Source organism: Scyliorhinus torazame, chromosome 5, assembly GCF_047496885.1.
Source record: "Scyliorhinus torazame isolate Kashiwa2021f chromosome 5, sScyTor2.1, whole genome shotgun sequence".
Taxonomy (NCBI): Eukaryota; Metazoa; Chordata; class Chondrichthyes; order Carcharhiniformes; family Scyliorhinidae; genus Scyliorhinus; species Scyliorhinus torazame.
Window position 1 is genome coordinate 74,504,776 of NC_092711.1, and position 22,743 is coordinate 74,527,518.

At 45.8% G+C, this 22,743-nt stretch overlaps 1 protein-coding gene across 1 annotated transcript; it reads right to left on the bottom strand.

The window, feature by feature from the left end:
• Positions 1–15,523: 15,523 nt before the first annotated feature.
• LOC140418479 (uncharacterized) lies at positions 15,524–22,737 on the bottom strand. Its single transcript, XM_072501952.1, has 3 exons — positions 22,652–22,737; positions 21,153–21,236; positions 15,524–16,732 (listed from the first exon to the last, which is right to left on the bottom strand). Exon 3 carries the CDS (start codon positions 16,618–16,620, stop codon positions 15,667–15,669), a length of 954 nt encoding a protein of 317 aa, XP_072358053.1. The 5' UTR covers positions 16,621–16,732; positions 21,153–21,236; positions 22,652–22,737; the 3' UTR covers positions 15,524–15,666.
• Between the last annotated feature and the right edge of the window lie 6 nt (positions 22,738–22,743).

Sequence of the window (22,743 nt, forward strand, 5' to 3'; positions counted from 1 at the left end):
GAAATATAAAAATATAATCAAGCAGAGTCAGCACGGTTTCATGAAGGGCAAATGATGGTTGACAAATTTATTGCAATTATTTGAGGTGACAACAAGCAGCCTGGAGAAAGCAGAATCAGTAGTTGTCACCATCTGAATTTCAAAACAGCGCTTGATAAGTGAGCGCATTATTGTCAAGTTTTGGGATGAGACTAAAATAGGTCGGAAGGCAAGTGATGCAGATGGCATAAAGAATATACACAGGGATGTAGACAGGTTAAGTGACTGGGGGAAAACTTGGCAGATGGAAGATAATGTAGGAAATGTGAGATTATGTATTTTGATACGAACAATAAAGGACTTGGATATAATTTAAATGAAATCTGCAGCAACGAGGTATTTGGGGGTCCTCGTGCAGAAATCAAAAAAGGCGAGTATGCAAGTTCTAAAGGGAATGGAATATAAGAATAGGGAAGTCTTGCTGAAACTATACAGTGCACTGGTTAGGCCACACCTGTTATATTTTGAACAGTTTTGGCACTCTTATCTAAGGAAGACATATTGATTTCGAAAGCAGTCCAAATAATCCCGGGTGTGGAGGGAATATCTCATGAGGAGGGTGAAGTGGGGTGTCCTCAGATAAGACCCCATGAAGCCGGATAGCAAGGATAACACCAGAATAGTTCTACATAAGTTAGTTTTTGATTATTGAGACTAATCATATGAATTATACCCTGTAATCATTATTAACCATTAAACACGCATTTTTTAGAACAAAGCAGTAACAAGCATTTAAACTCTTGCTAAAAGCAGTGGCTGCAATGCATGAATTAAGCTGGCTAATTTACCGATGTTTTTAAGACAACAGAATTAGACAGAAATAGTGCGTTCAGCAATAACACAGTCAGATGAATAATCAATTCTTATCAGTGGCCCCAACACCTTATCTCAGACAATTCATGGTGTAAAGAGGAACCAACTTCAACATCCTGCACCCAGATGAACAATGAGGTGGGCAGGAACTGGCTGAGATAAGCAACATGGGAATGCGAGCAAAGCCAAACATATCGGATAAAGTGTCCTGGTAAACAACATGTGGCAGGATGGAGTTACATCATGAGCTGATCACAGTCATCATGTTGCTTAAAGTAAACATCATTGTCCAAAATAAAATTGACAGCTCCAAGGATTGGATCAAGCCCAACTGGGGTGGGTGATTGATTTTTGGAAACTTGTATATTTGTGGCGCTTGTGCCACTGTAAAATAGAATGGGTTGGGCATTTATCCAAATCACTCTCCCTCATACATTGACCAAGCTTGGAAAAATAATGTTGTCTTAACCAGAGTTGATGTGTCTGCAGGTATTTGTATACAGCTGAGCTGTAACTTAGGAGGAAGCCTACCTAAAAGTCAGCTCAATACTCAGTCCATGAAATCGCTCCGACAGAGGGGCTGAGTAGATTGGGCCAATACTCACGAGAGATTTGAAGAACGAAGGCGGCCTAAATGAGACAAAAATAATTCTCAGAGAGTTTGATAGGGTAGATGTTGAAAAGTTGCTTTCCCTTGTGCAAGAGTCCAGGACCAGAGGATATGATCTCAAAGTAAAGGCAGACACGAGGCGCAATTTATTATCTCAGGGTGTAGGGAATCGGCGGAATTCTTAAATACAGAGCGAAGTAGGGGCGTGGTCTTAAGTATGGTCAAGGTTGAGATGGACAGATTTTTAATCAGTAAGGAAGTCAAGGGATTTGGGGTTAAGGCGAGAAAGTCGAATTGAAAATCAGATCAGTCATGATGTAACTGAATGCTGGCAGTCTCGATGGCCCAATGACCTACATTTCCTCTTACGTCTGATAGTCGACGGTCTTACTCCTTGGAAACCCAATATCATCGCTTTCAGTTCATTATTCTGCAGTCTACAGGGTATTTAGTTATGGAATTACCCATCAAAGTAGACAAGAAATAAATTGAATACTAAATATTGCCCGTTGCACTGACAGTATAAATAGACACAATGATTAATTTGTTGCTCCAATCTAGGCACACAACTATTTTGTTACGGATCGAATTTCTCAAAGGAGTTGGCAGGTCCTGATGGCTCGCCACACAGTCAAACACAGTTCCACTCAGCCAGGCTTGTGTCGAGATGTTTAATTTGCTGACCACGCTCTCAGTATCTGCCCCAGGCTGGTCGGCAATCTCTGATTTCAGCGGCTTCTTCGCTTCACTCCAGGACACGTTGACTCCATAAGGAGCATTCGAAATGACGCAGGTTAAGGTTACAGTCGCCTCCAGTAAGACCTGTTCTATTGGTGGTGGCAGTAGTGCTCCTGTGGCATCAGTGCAATCGGAAGGATCTGTGAATAAAAAAAATGAACATCAACCCAAGTTACATCTTCAGAATCAGGAAAATAGTATACACACTGCTGCCTCACGGCGCCGAGGTCCCAGGTTCGATCCCGGCTCTGGGTCACTTTCCGCCTGGGGTGCACATTCTCCCCGTGTTTGTGTGGGTCTCGCCCCCACAACCCAAAGATGTGCAGGGTCGGGGGATTGACCACGCTAAATTTCCCCTTCATTGGAAAAAATGAATTTGGTGCTCTAAATTTATATTTCAAAAACGGATAGTAGTATTCAGCCTTCGCTCACTAAATTGGAATAAATCAACGTCAAAATATCAACCTCTAATGATCGCCTTTAATCATCGATATACAATGGAAAACCAACTTGTTGTGTGAAAACTATTCTCGTTTTGAAAGTAAGTCAGTCCCGGTATCATTCTAACAACCCAGCTTTGCAGTATTCCCAATGTGAATACACCATTGCTGATCTCAGGAACGCAGTAATGATTTATACATAGTTTGGATGAACCTTCCAACACTTCTGGAGCTTTTACCAAGAAAGCGTTCCAGACACACTCTGCATTACAATCAGCTGTCTCAGAATAAACCAGATATCAGGTCCACCTCACTCACGCCGTGATTTCAAAGTGGGGGAAACATTCTTTGCTGTTCTGATACAATCCTGAATAGTGAACAATCCTAATACAGCTCTTACATCAGAATGAAACACAAACTACATGCCTGTAAATTAGAAGTTGTTCTATGCTTTGTACCAATTTTAATAAATTCCTGATTTGGATTAAGACCAGGATGACTTATTCTTTCCTCTGTTCCTCACTTACCAGACTCGGATATTTTTTGACATTGGGTGACCTCTTGATGAGTGACCTGGCAGATAGACTGCTTTGCTGAACCATTCCCCAGCGGAGACTATCAGCCGACTGCTCGCCGAGAAGTTCCCGTTCACGTCACAGACGGGAGAGGTGACAAATCCTGAACCCATGGGTTGTCCATTCTTCAGCCACTTCACCGTCAGTGAATTTGGCTGAAAATCAATGATTGAACAGATGATGGTTGCAAATTTCTGTCTCGTGATTTCTTCATCGGAATTCACGGTGAGGAGAACATTTGGAATGTAAATTTTAGAACCTAGTTTGATATTTTATAAAGAAGAAATTGATAATCAAAATGAATTAATCTACGAAACCAAAGTGTAATCAATAGACACTAAGCTGGATTTCCAGGGATCGGGACCAGCGAAGAGTAACCCCCCCCCCCCCCCCCCCCCACCCCGCCCCCGCTTCCCAGTGACTCCAGTTTTGCTAGGGCTCCTTGATGCCATACTCAGTCAAATACTGCCTTGATGTCAAGGGCAGTCACTCTCACCTCACCTCTCGCATTCACCTCTTTTGACCATGTTTGAACCAAGGCTGTAATGAGGCCAGGAGCTGAGTGACCTTGGGGGAATCCAAACTGAGCGTCCATAAGCAGGTAATTGGGTAAGTACCGCTTGATAGCGCTGTTGGTGACTCCTTCCATCACTTTGATGATGCTGGAGAGTAGACTGATAAGGTGGTAATTGGGTGGATAGGGTTTGTCCAAGGAGAACCATCCTTGAGCCCAGACCTCCACCCTACCTACTCGGGTAACCCTCCGAACCTTTTTAGACACTAAGGGGCAATTTAGCATGGCCAAACCATCTAACCTGCACATTTTTGGACTGTGGGAGGAAACCGGAGCACCCGGAGGAAACCCACACACACACGGAGAGAACATGCAGACTCTGCACAGCCAGTCACCCATGCCAGGAATCGAACCTAGGACCCTGGAGCTGTGAAGCCACAGTTCTAACCACTGTGCTACCGTGCCGCCCCTCCGTACCTCCAGAAGACACTGAGATCGATCATCTACTCAGCACTTCTGGCTGAAAATTGTTGCGAATGCCTCAGACTTTGTATTTTGCACATATGTGCTGGGCTCCTCCATCATTGAGGTTGAGGGTATTTGTGGAGCCTCCTCCTCCAGTAGTTGTTTAATTGTCCACCATCATTCATGGCTGGATGTGGCAGGATTACAGAGCTTAGATCTGATGTGTTCATTGTGGAATAGCTTATCTCTGTCTATTACTTGCTGCTTATGATGTATGGCACACAAGTAGTCCTGTGTTGTAGCTTCACCAGGTCGACACCTCATTTTTTGGTATGCCTAGTGCAGCTCCTGTCATGCCCTCCATCACTCGTCATTGAATAAGGGCTGATTCCCTGGCTTGGTGTTAATGGTAGAGTGGGGATATACCGGACCATGTTTGTGGTTGCAGTTTGAGGTTGAGTACAATTCTGCTGCTGGTGGCCCACAGAGCCCCATGGATGCCCAGTCTTGAGTTACTAGATCAGTTCAAAGTCTTGGGCGGCACAGTAGCACAGTGGTTAGCACTGCTGCATCACAGTCCCAGGGTCCCAGGTACAGTGAAAAGTATGATTATGCGAGCAGTTCAAACAGATCATTTCGTACATGAAAAGTAAGTAAACTAAAAAGAAAATACATAATAGGACAACACAAGGTACACAATGTAAATATATAGACAAAGGCATTGGATGAAGCATACAGGAGTGTAGTATTAATCAGGCCAGTCCATAAGAGGGTTGTTTAGGAGTCTGGTAATAGCGGGGAAGAAGCTGTTTTGAATCTGTTCACGTGCAATCTCAGACTTTTGTATCTCCTGCCCAATGGAAGAAGTTGGAAGAGTGAGTAAGCTGGGTGGGAGGGGTCTTTGATTATCCTGCCCGCTTTCCCAAGGTAGCGGGAGGTGTGGATAGAGTCAATTGACGGGAGGCAGGTTTGTGTGATGGACTGGGCTGAGTTCACTACTCTCTGATGTTTCTTGCGGTCTTGGGCCGAGCAGTTGCCATACCAGGCTGTGATGCAGCCAGATAGGATGCTTTCTATGGTGCATCTGTAAAAGTTGGTAAGAGTCAGTGTGGGCATGCCAAGTTTTCTTAGTTTCCTGAAGAAGTATAGGCGCTGTTGTGCTTTCTTGGTGGTAGCGGCGATGTGCGTGGAGTAGGACAGATTTTTGGTGATGGAAACCCTGTGACCAGTGCAGGAGAGGCTGGTTGTTGGGCAGTGTGAGCTGAACAAACATGGCTGGATAAAGACTAAGGCAGATGTCAAGACCCTTGGAGCGAAAACAGGTCTGGAGGGAGTGGGTCAGTGAACCTGGGAAGTTGCATTGTGCATAAATCGTGTGTGACTCAGTCACAATTATGAACAGTAAACAAACCTATCACTGATTTGATGAGATGATTTACCGTGTCCCAGGTGTTGTAAATACTGTACATACTGTAGATCAGCCTGCTTGTGCCCATGTCTAAGTGATATAGTATCAGAATAATGTGTGTCTGTATTAAATAAAGTATCCAAACCGCTCATTGTGTTTCATGCCCAGCATCTTGCCTAACTGTGGATCTTCTGTTTTGCTAACTGGGAACAAGAATCTTCCTGTTTACTAATTGCTCTATGGTGGCTGCGTTACCCAGAATCCCCCGCGCTGCAGGAAGTTCCCGATCAGAGAGTGTACGAGGCCAGTGCACAGGTGCAGTGTGGCTGTGTGCCCTGAGCATGCTCAGTGTCAGTCATGGTGAGAGAGTGAGGAGGAGCTGGGTTGAACACAACAGTGAGCTGTACCCCTGTGAGAAGTGCATCTCCCACTCTCTGTTTGACTCTTCTGCAGCTTCCTGTGATGGTTGAGTTGGACAAGGAACTCTTATCTTTTGAGCTAGAAAAGGCCATTGATTGCTGAACAAGCAGAAAGGTGCCCAGCAAGGATGGAATTCCAGCTGAAATGCCCACACACAGAAAGTCCCATCGACTGTCACACCTTCCTGCCCGCCCCTTTTGGGCTGTGAGACTGGTCCACGGAACATGTGTGATGCAATAAAAACAGCAGTGACAGAGGAGACAGCATCAACTACAGGGACATCTCACTCCTTAGAGTCAGGGGAAGACCATCACTTGGGTGATGTTTAAAAGATTCATCTACTTGCAAACTGAGTTTATCCAGAAGCACAGTGCGGTTTCTGTGCTGACCGATCTACGGTGAACATGATCTTCTCCACACACCAGCTACAAGGGAAGAGAACAATTGGGATTTGATCTAAAGTGTTTGTGCTGAGAAAGTGAGATGTTCTAATTACTGAGTGAAAGTAAACCTTTCAGTGTGAATCACAATTTACTGGTACAATTGGAAAAGGGGCTGGTTTAGCACACTGGGCTAAATTGCTTTCAGTTCATTATTCTGCAGTCTACAGGGTATTTAGTTATGGAATTACCCATCAAAGTAGACAAGAAATAAATTGAATACTAAATATTGCCCGTTGCACTGACAGTATAAATAGACACAATGATTAATTTGTTGCTCCAATCTAGGCGCACAACTATTTTGTTACGGATCGAATTTCTCAAAGGAGTTGGCAGGTCCTGATGGCTCGCCACACAGTCAAACACAGTTCCACTCAGCCAGGCTTGTGTCGAGATGTTTAATTTGCTGACCACGCTCTCAGTATCTGCCCCAGGCTGGTCGGCAATCTCTGATTTCAGCGGCTTCTTCGCTTCACTCCAGGACACGTTGACTCCATAAGGAGCATTCGAAATGACGCAGGTTAAGGTTACAGTCGCCTCCAGTAAGACCTGTTCTATTGGTGGTGGCAGTAGTGCTCCTGTGGCATCAGTGCAATCGGAAGGATCTGTGAATAAAAAAAATGAACATCAACCCAAGTTACATCTTCAGAATCAGGAAAATAGTATACACACTGCTGCCTCACGGCGCCGAGGTCCCAGGTTCGATCCCGGCTCTGGGTCACTTTCCGCCTGGGGTGCACATTCTCCCCGTGTTTGTGTGGGTCTCGCCCCCACAACCCAAAGATGTGCAGGGTCGGGGGATTGACCACGCTAAATTTCCCCTTCATTGGAAAAAATGAATTTGGTGCTCTAAATTTATATTTCAAAAACGGATAGTAGTATTCAGCCTTCGCTCACTAAATTGGAATAAATCAACGTCAAAATATCAACCTCTAATGATCGCCTTTAATCATCGATATACAATGGAAAACCAACTTGTTGTGTGAAAACTATTCTCGTTTATAACTGTGGATCTTCTGTTTTGCTAACTGGGAACAAGAATCTTCCTGTTTACTAATTGCTTATGGTGGCTGCGTTACCCAGAATCCCCCGCGCTGCAGGAAGTTCCCGATCAGAGAGTGTACGAGGCCAGTGCACAGGTGCAGTGTGGCTGTGTGCCCTGAGCATGCTCAGTGTCAGTCATGGTGAGAGAGTGAGGAGGAGCTGGGTTGAACACAACAGTGAGCTGTACCCCTGTGAGAAGTGCATCTCCCACTCTCTGTTTGACTCTTCTGCAGCTTCCTGTGATGGTTGAGTTGGACAAGGAACTCTTATCTTTTGAGCTAGAAAAGGCCATTGATTGCTGAACAAGCAGAAAGGTGCCCAGCAAGGATGGAATTCCAGTTAAAATGCCCACACACAGAAAGTCCCATCGACTGTCACACCTTCCTGCCCTCCTCTTTTGGGCTGTGAGACTGGTCCACGGAACATGTGTGATGCAATAAAAACTGCAGTGACAGAGGAGACAGCATCAACTACAGGGACATCTCACTCCTTAGAGTCAGGGGAAGACCATCACTTGGGTGATGTTTAAAAGATTCATCTACTTGCAAACTGAGTGTATCCAGAAGCACAGTGCGGTTTCTGTGCTGACCGATCTACGGTGAACATGATCTTCTCCACACACCAGCTACAAGGGAAGAGAACAATTGGGATTTGATCTAAAGTGTTAGTGCTGAGAAAGTGAAATGTTCTAATTACTGAGTGAAAGTAAACCTTTCAGTGTGAATCACAATTTACTGGTACAATTGGAAAAGGGGCTGGTTTAGCACACTGGGCTAAATTGCTGGCTTTTAAAGCAGACAAAGGCAAGCCAGCAGCACGGTTCAATTCCCGTACCAGCCTCCCCGAACAGGCGCCGGAGTGTGGCGACTAGGGGCTTTTCACAGTAACTTCATTGAAGCTTACTTGTGACAATAAGTGGTTTTCATTCATTTTCAAAAGGCACCAAAACGTTTCGATCTCTGAAGATGAACTTCAGCCTTGAAGTTATGTTTCAGAGCTCACACGCTGCGGGAAGCTTTGTAAATGTTTCCTCTTCCCTTTTGTAAACAAGCAGAGAAGTTAACCTTTTCTCTGACAGCACGGCAATGATTTGAAATAAAGACTTTGACTTTAAAGATTTGGCTTCATCCCATTTGTTGGGGTCATATTCCCGTGCAAATCAGCGCGGGCGGGATGAAAATTTGCCAGAACATTTTAAAAAAATAATCCTAATCTTTATTGTCACAAGTAGTCTTACATTAACACTGCAATGAAGTTACAGTGAAAAGCCCCAAGTCAGCACATTCCGGAGCCTGTTCAGGTACACCGAGGGAGAATTCAGAATTGTCATGTGAGAGTACCTTTAAGAACTGGGTGTTTATCAAATAGCTGCAGTGGATGTACCATTAAGAACTGGGTGTTTATCAAACTTACAGCAATTAATTTTAATGGACAAACTTACAGCAATTAATTTTAATGGATCCAAAACTTTCTCTCTCTCAAAAATCTCACTTCCTATTCATGTCTTGTCAATTTTCCTCAATACTAAATACCCACAAAAAATGACCTGGATATCTGTAAATCTTGAAATGTATGGCCACAATAATGTTTCGAACCACAAATAAATCCAATAGTGGTGCAGAGTAACTTATTTTCTCTTATCAAGGCAATGATGACATCGGTGATCTCAAAGCCATTTGGAATCTTAGCTTTTACTTGGATGGGGGGGGGGGGGGGGGGGAGGGTAAAGATGAGGGAGTGAAACCAAGACATTTGTTGCCTGATCATAGCAGATATATATGTTACACAAGATTATTGGTTAATAAAGGCAGTAGTTGGCATCTATAATGGCATGCTCTGGAACTTCTCGATGGAAAAAGAGCTGTATTAAAAGAAAACTTTAGAATGTTGTGTATGTTATGCAAACTAAACTCATTCAATAAGAATTGTTGGAAGTTTTTGCTTATTATTTTGCTGCATTGTGGTGCAGATTAATTGTGACGTCAGTGTGTTGAGGATTGTTTTAATATTTGTATTTATGAAAATGACTTTCTGTTAAGTAGCTCTTGTGTATCAAGTAATATTGCGTTTGTTTACAGTCTGGTTCTACCAGATGATCCTGGATAAGAGCGAAAGTAACAGGGTAGTTATTATGGGAGACTTTAACTTTCCAAATATTGACTGGAAAAGATATAGTTCGAGTACATTAGATGGGTCGTTTTTTGTACAGTGTGTGCAGGAGGGTTTCCTGACACAATATGTTGACAGGCCAACAAGAGGCGAGGCCATGTTGGATTTGGTTTTGGGTAATGAACCAGGCCAGGTGTTGGATTTGGAGGTAGGAGAGCACTTTTTGGACAGTGACCACAATTCGGTGATGTTTACGTTAATGATGGAAAGGGATAAGTATACACCGCAGGGCAAGAGTTATAGCTGGGGGAAGGGCAATTATGATGCCATTAGACGTGACTTGGGGGGGGATAAGGTGGAGAAGTAGGCTGCAAGTGTTGGGCACACTGGATAATTGGAGCTTGTTCAAGGATCAGCTACTGCGTGTTCTTGATAAGTATGTACCGGTCAGGCAGGGAGGAAGGCGTCGAGCGAGGGAACCGTGGTTTACCAAAGAAGTGGAATCTCTTGTTAAGAGGAAGAAGGAGGCCTATGTGAAGATGAGGTGTGAAGTTTCAGTTGGGGCGATGGATAGTTACAAGGTAGCGAGGAAGGATCTAAAGAGAGAGCTAAGACAAGCAAGGAGGGGACATGAGAAGTATTTGGCAGGTAGGATCAAGGAAAACCCAAAAGCTTTCTATAGGTATGTCAGGAATAAGCGAATGACTAGGGAAAGAGTAGGACCAGTCAAGGACAGGGATGGGAAGTTGTGCGTGGAGTCTGAAGAGATAGGCGAGATACTAAATGAATATTTTTCATCAGTATTCACTCAGGAAAAAGATAATGTTGTGGAGGAGAATGCTGAGACCCAGGCTAATAGAATAGATGGCATTGAGGTACGTAGGGAAGAGGTGTTGGCAATTCTGGACAGGCTGAAAATAGATAAGTCCCCGGGTCCTGATGGGATTTATCCTAGGATTCTCTGGGAGGCCAGGGAAGAGATTGCTGGACCTTTGGCTTTGATTTTTATGTCATCATTGGCTACAGGAATAGTGCCAGAGGACTGGAGGATAGCAAATGTGGTCCCTTTGTTCAAAATGGGGAGCAGAGACAACCCCGACAACTATAGACTGGTGAGCCTCACGTCTGTAGTGGGTAAAGTCTTGGAGGGGATTATAAGAGACAAGATTTATAATATTCTAGATAGGAATAATATGATCAGGGATAGTCAGCATGGCTTTGAGAAGGGTAGGTCATGCCTCACTAACCTTATTGAGTTCTTTGAGAAGGTGAGTGAACAGGTAGACGAGGGTAGAGCAGTTGATGTGGTGTATATTGATTTCAGCAAAGCGTTTGATAAGGTTCCCCATGGTAGGCTATTGCAGAAAATACGGAGGCTGGGGATTGAGGGTGATTTAGAGATGTGGATCAGAAATTGGCTAGCTGAAAGAAGACAGAGGGTGGTGGTTGATGGGAAATGTTCAGAATGGAGTTCAGTTACAAGTGGAGCACCACAAGGATCTGTTCTGGGGCCGTTGCTGTTTGTCATTTTTATCAATGACCTAGAGGAAGGCGCAGAAGGGTGGGTGAGTAAACTTGCAGACGATACTAAAGTCGGTGGTGTTGTCGATAGTGTGGAAGGATGTAGCAGGTTACAGAGGGATATAGATAAGCTGCAGAGCTGGGCTGAGAGGTGGCAAATGGAGTTTAATGTAGAGAAGTGTGAGGTGATTCACTTTGGAAGGAATAACAAGAATGCGGAATATTTGGCTAATGGTAAAGTTCTTGGAAGTGTGGATGAGCAGAGGGATCTAGGTGTCCATGTACATAGATCCCTGAAAGTTGCCACCCAGGTTGATAGGGTTGTGAAGAAGGCCTATGGAGTGTTGGCCTTTATTGGTAGAGGGATTGAGTTCCGGAGTCAGGAGGTCATGTTGCAGCTGTACAGAACTCTGGTACGGCCGCATTTGGAGTATTGCATAAAGTTCTGGTCACTGCATTATAGGAAGGACGTGGAGGCTTTGGAGCGGGTGCAGAGGAGATTTACCAGGACGTTGCCTGGTATGGAGGGAAAATCTTATGAGGAAAGGCTGATGAACTTGAGTTTGTTTTCGTTGGAGAGAAGGTTAAGAGGAGACTTAATAGAGGCATACAAAATGATCAGGGGGTTGGATAGGGTGGACAGTGAGAGCCTTCTCCCGCGGATGGAAATGGCTGGCACGAGGGGACATAGCTTGAAACTGAGGGGTAATAGATATAGGACAGAGGTCAGAAGTAGATTCTTTACGCAAAGAGTAGTGAGGCCGTGGAATGCCCTACCTGCTACAGTAGTGAACTCGTCAACATTGAGGGCATTTAAAAGTTTATTGGATAAACATATGGATGATAATGGCATAATGTAGGTTAGATGGCTTTTGTTTCGGTGCAACATCGTGGGCCGAAGGGCCTGTACTGCGCTGTATCGTTCTATGTTCTATGTTCTAAAACACGCATTTAGAATTTGCGAGAAAAGAATATCGTGTATAGTTGGGACTTCCTAAAATTAATGCCAGTCTTGAAGATGTGAATAAGATGTAGCGAGATGCTCTTCGTTTCAGTCTCTGAATTGGGTAATTATTGTTTGACCAAATGCTTCATAAAAATTAAAAAAATGTAGTGGTAAAATCATTCAGGTGGTCACAGTTTAAGAACTTTTTGTTGATTTCAACAAAAACTTAATCCTCACCTTTCAAAAACATTTTGTTTCTGTCGGGCAAAATGACCTGGCTAGTTAATATACTTGGCTGTCAAATTTTCCCTTTAGAATACCATAGAAAAATGATAAATCTCTGCCTAAAAGCTGCTAACGATCCTGTCAAAAGAAAATCGGGTGGAGTACAACTACCTGAAGTTTACTTTCTCTTGTGAGAACATCTCACAAATTTGTTGTAGTTGATAAGACTGTTTCTCATTCAAGTTTGTGAAAAAACTTAAGGTGGGTGAATTAATTTAATAAACAGTAAAGTTTACAAAAAAAAAAAAGAACTGGGTGTTTATCAAAGAGCTGCAGTGAAGACAGACAGCCCAGCGCCACCCACACTCTGATATCACTGCATCCACCCAGGAGAGTCCTGGAGGCACTTGTGACCTCGCTGGTGCATCAACAGAGTGGATAACCGAATTAATCCCTTCCCACACAGGGAAAAGATGAACGCTCCCCCCCCCCCCACCCCTCCACCCCTGGTGTGAATGCGCTGGTGTTTCAGCCGGAGGGAATGCTGAGTGAATCCCTTCCCACACATAGAGCAGGTGAACGGCCGCTCTCCAATGTGACTGCGCTGGTGAATCAGCAGATCCATTTTGCCTTTGAAGCTCTTCTCACAGGTGGAACATTTAAAAGGTCTCATGTCAGAGTGAACACGTTGGTGTGAAGTGAAGTGGGCAGACTGAATGAATCCTTTCCCACACTCCAGGCTGGTAAATGGTCTCTCCCCAGTGTGAACGCACTTGTGATCCAACAGTTTGCATAACTGAGTGAATGCCATCCCACACTTGGGGCAGGCAACTGGTTTCTCCCCAGTGTGAACTCGCTGGTGTAACAGAAAGCTGGTTAACTGAGTGAATCTCGTCCCACACTCAGAGCAGGGGTACGGTCTCTCCCAGGTGTGAACCCGCTGGTGTATCAGCAGATTTTCTATTCTTTTAAAGCTTTTCTCCCAGTCGGAACATTTAAAAGTTCTGGTGTCAGAGTGAACAAGTTGGTGTGTAGTAAGGTGGGTTAGTCGAATGAACCACTTCCCACACTCGGAGCAGGTGAATGGTCTTTCCCCGGTGTGACTGCGCCGATGAATTTCCAGCACAGGCGGGGATATGAATCCCTTCCCACAGTCTCCACATTTCCACGGTTTGTCCATGGTGCCGGTGTCCTTGTGCCTCTCCTTTTGAGGTTATGGGGAGAGGACAGGGTAATTACACCAGGGTGGGATGCTCTTTTGTCGGGTTAGTGCTAACTCGATGGGCCTAATGGCCTACTTCTGCACTGCAGGGATTCTATGATGCTGCCAGACCTGTTGAATTCATCCAGCATAGGGCAGCACCTTAGCACAGTGGTTACCATTGTTGCTTCACAGCTCCAGAGTCCAAGGTTTGATTCCCGGCTTGGGTCAGTCTGTGCGGAGTCTGCACGTTCTCCCCGTGTCTGCGTGGGTTTCCTCCGGGTGCTCTAGTTTCCTCCCAAAGACCTGAAAGACGTGTTGTTAGGTCATTTGGACATTCTCCCTCAGTGTACCCGAACAGGCGTCGGAGTGTGGTGATTAGGGGATTTTCAAAGCAACTTCATTGCAGTGTTAATGTGAGCCTACTTGTGACAATAGTAAATATTATTTCCTGTTTTTACGTTTTTAATCCACAAATTATAATCCACAAATTATATTTATTGAACCATTATACCATCAACTACCCGGACCAGGGGCAGCACGGTGGTTAGCATTGCTGCATCACGGCGCCGAGGTGCCAGGTTCGTTCCCGGCTCTGGGACACTGTCCGTGTGGAGTTTGCACATTCTCCCTGTGTTTGCGTGGGTTTCGCTCCCACAACCCAAAGATGTGCGGAGTAGGTAGATTAGTCACACTCAATTGCCCCTTAATTGGAAAAAATGAATTGGGTACTCTAAATTTATTTTAGAAACTACTCGGAGCAGTGTGTTGATGTTTCAGCTGTTCTGTCGGATTTTCTCTCTCAGTCTGATCTGATGGGTCTGTGTGGGGGTATTTCCCTGGTATTGTCCATGCGTTTGGTGTTTGTGTATTTCAGGGAGCAGGTAGAACTTCCTTGGCCTGTCGTACCTCAGATATTCCATCTGTTTTTGGTTAATGTGTCTGGAATCTTTGAGTTCTTCCAGTCTGTCTCCAATTCTCCTTCCTGTCTCGGGTATATGGGTCCAGATAGTTTGGTGTTGTGATTCGTGCTGTTCTATTGTCTGTCTGTCTCCAGCAGGTATTGTTGTTTCTCAATAATGACTGCGCTATTCGGCACTGAGGACCTGGGTTCGATCCCGGCCCTGGGTTCCAACCTGGCCATGGGTCACTGTCTCGGTGGAGTTTTCATGTTCTCCCTGTGTCTGCATTGGTTTCACCCCTACATCCCAAAGATGTGTAGGTTAAGTGGATTGGCCTCGCTAAATTGCCCCTGAATTGGAAAAAAATATAATTTGATACTCTAAATTTTAAAAAATGACTGTGCTTGTCCTTTTCTTCTGGTCTTATGCACGTATCCGTGTTGGATCCAAGCTCCCGGATTATCTGTCTTTCTCTCCGGGTAAGATTCTGTTTGTCTCTTGTATTTCACTGTGACAGGGCAGAGACCTGATTGAAGGGGTTCAAACATGGGAGTTCTGGGAAAGATGGACAAGGATTTAGGAGGTGACAACATGTTCAAAGAGTTTAGAGAGGAGAGGGAGGTTGAAGATGGGGCAGTAATTTGTAGGGATGGCAGGGTCAAGGGTTTGTTTTATTGAGGAGGGGGTGATGATGGCAGATTTGAAGGACAGAGGGACAGTAGCTGATGAGAGAGAAATGTTGACAATATCCATGGACACAGTTGGCTGATCAGTAGCTCAGTGGGAATAGGGTCGATGGAGCAGGAGCTGGGTCTCATGGACAAGGTGAGCTCCGAGAGGGCATGAGGGGAGATGGGAGAGAAACTAGAGAAAGATGTGGGTTCAGGGCTCGGGAAAGGATGAAATTTAGAGACAGATTGATCCGGTGGGCTCGTGGAAGGGAGGGAAGCAGCAGAGGCAGCTGATCGGATTTACTCAATCTCAGTCACAAAGAAGCTCAACAAGCTCCTCACTTCTTGTTGGAGGTGAGGGTGGAAGAGACAGGGGAGAGCGCGAGTACTTCAAAAGGAACTAACTTGTGTCAGAGTAATTAAAAAGTTTCAACACACTGTATATTTGACACAAATCTAATTTATTTGACTTTTAGACAGAATATTAGCCCCAAAAATGGGCTGGAATTGTTATCAGCAGAAAGAGACCCAAATGAATATGGTTCAGTCCTGAATGTGAGTAACAGCAAAATTCAATCACTGTGGTTACTTGTGGCCTCGTTGGTGACTCAGCAGGTGGGATAACTGAGTGAATCCCTTCCCACACTCGGAGCAGGTGAATGGTCTCTCCTCAGTGTGAACTCGCTGGTGTCTGGACAGAGCGGATGACTGAGTGAATCCCTTCCCACACTCGGAGCAGGTGAATGGTCTCTCCCCAGTGTGAATTCGCTGGTGTGTGGAGAGAGCGGATGACTGAGTGAATCCCTTCCCACACTTGGAGCAGGGGAATGGCCTCTCCCCAGTGTGAATTCGCTGATGTGCAATGAAGTGAGATGATCGTCTGAACCCAGTGCCGCAGTGAGAGCACCTGAACGGTCTCTCGTCAGTGTGAACACGTTGATGGCTCATCAGATTCCCAGAATGTTTATAGCACTTCCAGCAGTCTGGACATTGAAATGGTCTCTCATCAGTGTGAACTCGCTGGTGATTCAACAGGTGGGCTGAAATAGTAAATCCCTTCCCACACTCGGAGCAGGTGAATGGTCTCTCCCCAGTGTGACTTCGCTGATGTGCAGTGAGGTCAGATGATCGTCTGAACCCAGTCCCACAGTCAGAGCAACTAAACGGTCTCTCGTCAGTGTGAACAGGTTGATGGCGCATCAGTTCCGCAGAACTTTTATAGCACTTCCCACAGTCTGGACATTGAAATGGTCTCTCATCTGTATGAACTCGTTGGTGACTCAGCAGGTGGGATGACTTAGTAAATCCCTTCCCACACTTGGAACAGGTGAATGGTCTCTCCCCAGTGTGACTGTGTCGATGAGTTTCCAGCTTGGATGGGACAGTGAATCCTTTCCCACAGTCCGCACATTTCCACGGTTTCTCCTCAGTGTGACTGCATTTGTGGCTTGTGAGGCCTGATGATTGACTGAATCCTCGTCCACACACACAACACGTGTACGGTTTCCCCGCACTGTGAATGATGCTTTTTCCTTCCATGCTCAATGATATTCCGCTGATATTCAGGATATGATAAATTGAGGACTCAGTCAGATCCTGATGTGATGCTTGGTTTGAGTTTCCGGACTTTGAAGCCTCCCCTTCGAACACCCTGTGGAACGGATTCAAAACAGAAAATAGGGAATGAGAGAGAACCCACAAAAATACAAAGGCAGGTTGTGAAATTGAGCTGATTGAATCTGGTCATTTGTGGGGCCGGCATTGGAAAAAGTGACCATGAAAACTGCTCAATTGTTGTAAAAACCCAACTGGACTCTTTGGGGGGAGAGAGAAAGAGGTGAAGAGGAATTTTGTATATCTACAAGACATATTAAGAGAGCAGTTGGCAAAGCAAATTCGATCTCGAGTTTCATAAACAGTAATATTGACACCAAAACTATGCTTCTGGCGGCACGGTGGTTAGCACTGCTACCTCAGAGCACCAGGGACCCGGGTTCAATTCCGGCCTTGGTGTCTGTCTGTGTGGAGTTTGCACTTTCTCCCCGTGTCTGCGTGGGTTTCCACCCGGTGCTCAGGTTTTCTCCAACAGTCCAAAGAAGGGAAAGTTAGGTGGAGTGGCCTTGATAAATTGCCCCTTAGTGTCCAGGGATGTGCAGGTTAGGTGGGGCTATGGAGTTACAGGGACAGGGTAGGGGTGTGGGCCTAGGCAAGGTGCCCTTTCAGAGAAGGAGTGCAGACTCGATGGGCCAAATGGCCTCCTTCTGCACTGTAGAAATTCTATGGTTCTAATTCTATTCTGTGAATCTTTATAAAGCTCTGGTCACCACTCTTCAGGAAGGATGTGAAGGTTCTTGGAGAAGGTGCAGAGGAGATTTCCCAGAATGGTTCCAGCAAAGGAGGTTGAGGGGAGATTTGATTCAGAGACACAAGATTATGCCAGATTTCCATCGGGTGGACAAAGAAACTCTGTTTCCATTCACTAATCGTACAAGCAGTCGGGACACAGATTTAAAGTTTTGGGTAAAACCTGGAGTGAACGATACAAGATCCTGAGGGGTTTTGACAGGGTGGATGTGGAGAGGATGTTTCCTCTTGTGGGAGAATCTGGAACAAGGGGATCACTGTTGCAAAATGAGGGGTCACCCATTTCAGATGGGGATAAGGATTTGTTTTTCCCTTGAGGGTCGCAAGACAGGGGGTGTCATAGTACTTAGCACTGCTGCCTCACAGCACCAGGGACCTGGGTTAAATTCCCACCCTGACTGTGTGGAGTTTGCACTTTCTCCCCTTGTCTGTGTTGGTTTCCTCCCACAGTTCAAAGATGTGCAGATTAGGTTGCATTGGTTCGGATGGTATTCGCTGGAGTTTAAAAGAATGAGGGGTAATCTCAGAGAAACTTTTAAAAAGTGGGTGGCGCAGTGGTTAGCACAGCTACCTCCTGTCGCCGAGGACCCGGGTTCGATCACAGCCCCGGGTCACTGTCTGTGTGGAGTTTGCACATTCTCCCTGTGTTTGTGTGGGTCGCACCCCCACAAATCCAAAGATGTGCAGGGTAGGTAGATTAGCTATGCTAAAATTGCCCCTTAATTGCAAAAATAAAAATTGGGCACTCTAAATTGATGTTAAAAAAAAACAGGGCGAGTCAGAGTAGATTCAGGAAGGATGTTCCTGATAGTGGGTGTGTCCAGAAATAGGAGTCGCAGTCTGAGGGTGCGGGGTAGACCATTTAGGACAGAGATGAGGAGAAATTTATTTACCCAGAGTGGTGAGCCGATGGAATTCATCGCCACAGGAACTAATTAAGGCCAAAACAGTGCATGTTTTCAAGAAGCAGTTAGATAAGCACTGAGGGTGAAGGGGATCAAAGGATATGGGGGGGGGGGGGGGAAAGCGGGATTAGGCTATTGAGCCTAATCAGCTCTGATGGTAATGAATAGTGGAGCAGGCCCGAAGGGCCAAATGGTCCCTGGTCCATGGTAGACTGGTACAAAAGGTGAAGTCACATGGGATCAGGGGTGAGCTGGCAAGGTGGATACACAACTGGCTAGGTCATAGAAGGCAGAGAGTAGCAATGGAAGGGAGCTTTTCTGATTGGAGGGCTGTGACTAGTGGTGTTCCGCAGGGATCAGTGCTGGGACCTTTGCTGTTTGTAGTATATATAAATGATTTGGAGGAAAATGTAACTGGTCTGATTAGTAAGTTTGCAGACGACACAAAGGTTGGTGGAATTGCGGATAGCGATGAGGACTGTCAGAGGATATAGCAGGATTTAGATTGTTTGTAGACTTGGACGGAGAGATGGCAGATGGAGTTTAATCTGGACAAATGTGAGATAATGCATTTTGGAAAGTCTAATGCAGGTAGGGAATATACCGTGAATGGTAGAACCCTCAAGAGTATTGAAAATCAGAGAGATCTAGGAATACAGGTCCACAGGTCACTGAAAGGGGCAACACAGGTGGAGAAGGTAGCCAAGAAGGCATACGGCAGGCTTGCCTTCATTGACCGGGGCATTGAGTATAAGAATTGGCAAGTCATGTTGCAGCTGTATAGAACCTTAGTTAGGCCACACTTGGAGTATAGTGTTCAATTCTGGTCGCCACACTACCAGAAGGATGTGGAGGCTTTAGAGAGGGTGCAGAAGAGATTTACCAGAATGTTGCCTGGTATGGAGGGCATTAGCTATGAGGAGCAGTTGAATAAACTTGGTTTGTTCTCACTGGAACGACGGAGGTTGAGGGGCGACCTGATAGAGGTCTACAAAATTATGAGGGGCATAGACAGAATGGATAGTCAGAGACTTTTCCCCAGGGTAGAGGGGTCAATTACTAGGGGGCATAGGTTTAAGGTGCGAGGGGCAAGGTTTAGAGTAGATGTACGAGGCAAGTTTTTTTACACAGAGGGTAGTGGGTGCCTGGAACTCGCTGCTGGAGGAGCTGGTGGAAGCAGGGCCAATAGTGACATTTAAGGGGCATCTTGACAAATACATGAATAGGATGGGAATAGAGGGATACGGACCCAGGAAGTGTAGAAGATTGTAGTTTAGACAGGCAGCATGGTCGGCACGGGCTTGGAGGGCCAAAGGGGCTGTTTCTGTGCTGTAGTTTTCTTTGTCCTTTGGTCTCCTCCTGCTCCTATTTTCGACGTTGCTCCGTATCTATGCATGTAAATGGTCCAGGAGGTGTGAGGAAGAATGTTTTTACAAAGCCAGTGGCAATGACCTTAAACTTGCTGCCTAGGACGGAGTTTGGAAATAGACTAAAAAGACACAAAAAATATATTTTTTTAAAAATTGGATAGATCCCCGAGAGAAATAAAGCTGTGAGGGTGCAGAGACAGAGCAGGAGAATGACTCTGACTGGATTGCTCCAGATAATAATAATATTTATCAGTGTCACAAGTAGGCTTACATTAACACTGCAATGAAGTTACTGTGAAAATCCCCAAGTCACCACACTCCGGCGCCTGTTCGGGTACACAGAGGGAGAATTCAGAATGTCCAATTCACCTAACAAGCACGTTTTTCGGGACTTGTGGGAGGAAACCGCAGCACCCGGAGGAAACCCACAGCAGACACGGGGAAAACGTGCAGACTCTGCACAGACACTGACCCAAGCTGGGAATCGAACCCGGATCCCTGCCGCTGTGAAGCAACGGTGCTAACCACCATGCCACAGTGGTTAGCACTGCTGCCTCACAGCCCCAGGACCCGTGTTCGATCCCGGCCCTGGGTCACTGTCCCTGTGGAGTTTGCACATTCTCCCAGTGTCTGCGTGGGTTTCACCCCCAACTAGGGACACCCACCTGCGAATGTAGCCGCGGAAAAGGGGCAAACAGTCTGGTCAGATGACCCCCTAGGTCGCCCACTGCCTGGACCTATAACTGACGTGCTTGGCCAGGCCCAGAAGCAGGTTCACAAGGAGTGAAGTGGCTCTGGTTCGCGAGGTCTTCGGCCCAAGTAGGACTCAGCAAAAACACAGTCCGTGCTCCCACCCTGGAACGACCACCCAATGACCTCCTACCTGCTGGTGTGTGGGGTCTTCAGTCCGGGAGGGGGCTCAGCAAACACACTGCCCACTCGAACCCCCTGTCCCGGGACAAGCACAGCGGATAGAATAAGGAAGGTTTTATCCTCGCTGAAGGCAGATGTTATCAGTTGGGAAGAATGGGCTGGGCCCTCAACCCGGGAGGGGGGCCAGCAACACGCAGTCCAAAGGGGTTTACTCCCACCTTGTTGTTGAAGTCGCCTCATTGTTGTTGTTCTTCTCTCCTTCCTTCTATCCCCTCTCCTTCCTCCAGACAACTCAGCAGCAACCAGCACTGAAAACAGGCAGCAAACTGAGCAACAGCAGCAGAGAGAGAGAGAGAGAGAGAGAGAGAGAGAGCAGCAGCAACAGCAATAGAGAGAACAGCAACAGCAGCAGCCACTTTTCACCACAGCAACAACCTCGCAACACCAAAGTCTGCAGTGGGAGTGCCAGCTTCGGATTGGCCATGCTAAATTGCCCCTTAATTGGAAACAAATAATTGGGTAGTCTAAATTTATCATTATTAATAATAATAATACTCACGTCTGTCACAATTTCAGTGTTTTCAAGTTTAAAATCTCCTGCTGCAACCTTCGGCTGGAAAGATATCAGAAGCTTTGGAAGCAGCTGTCAAAGGAAATGACAATGGTCAGAAATGCTAGTCAAGGTTAGAAATTAAGATCAGAGAACATTTATCTTGGTTTGAGTTGCTGGGTGTAAATCCTCCCCTAACCCCCGGTAAAAGCACTGTGAATTCTATGATAATCTATGAAAAGGAGTTTCCAAAATCCATCACTCTTCGAGTCCAGAATAGAAATTCCAAACATTCTCCCCCCCTTGTTGCCAGTCCCAGGATTACTTTTTTAAAAAAAATTTAGAGTACCCAATTCATTTTTTACAATGAAGGGGCAATTTAGCATGGCCAATCCACCTACCCTGCACATCTTTGGGTAGTGGGGGTGAAACCCACGCAAACACGGGGAGAATGTGCAAACTCCACACGGACAGAGCCGGGATCGAACCTGGGACCTCGGTGCCGTGAGACAGCAATGCTCATGTCCCAGGATTATTTAATGCGGGTTCTACTTGCTTTGGAGGCAGTTCAGTGAAGTTTCATTTGTCTGATTCCTGGGATAGGAGAGTTTGTTTTATGGAGCAAGATTGAGCCTGTTTGGTCTGTACCGATGGAGTTCAGAAGAACTCAGAAGTTCAGAGAGGTGATCGTATTGAAACATCTAAGATTCTGAGGGGTTTTGCTGAAAGAATATATTCCCACATGGGGATCCAAGAACTAAGGGGGACAATTTAAAGATAAGAGTTCTCCAATTTGATACTGAGATAAGAAGAAATGTCTTCTCTCAGAGGGTCATCAGTCTGTGGATAAAAGCAAATTACTGCAGATGCTGGAATCTGAAACAAAAACAGAAAATACTGAACAATCTCAGCAGGTCTGACTGTATCTGGGGAGAGAAAAGGGAGCTAACGTTTTGAGTTTGGATAACTCTTTGTCAAAGCTGAGTTTGTGGAATTCTCTTTCCCAGAGAGCAGTGGTGCTGGGTCAAAGTATAGTCAAAGCTAAGTTAGTCTTTTGTTATCGACTAGTGAGTCAAAGGTTTTTTGGGGAAGGCAGGAAAATGCAATTTGGATCTGCCATGCCTTTATGGAATGGCAGAGCAGTGTCAATAGGCCGAATGGCGTGTCCCTGCTGCTAATTCTGATGTTATTATTCTTCTGTTCTCCGGATTGCCACACATGGCATTCCCACCTCCCCACTCTGGAGAGGCCTGTCAATCATCGAGACAATGATTTTCTTTCCTGGTCATCGGATCCTGAAGCACCGCCTCTGTTACGTCATCAAGATGGCCCCTCAGCCGGAGCGAAACAAAGATGGTGGCCGTAGATCTGGGCCTGATACCGGATAAAAGCTCCGCAGCTACAAACGCGGATTTTTCAGGGTCTTATTCCGGCCTTGTGACCAGCAGGGGGTGTTTATGAAGCCTTCACTCCCTCCCCTCCCGGGTCCATTCCTCCCTCCGCCTCACCGAGTCTCTCCGCCCGAAACAGCCGTTCCCGCACTCGCAGACGTCCGAGCAAGTGACACTGCGCATGCTCTGATACAGCCCAGCATTGCGTC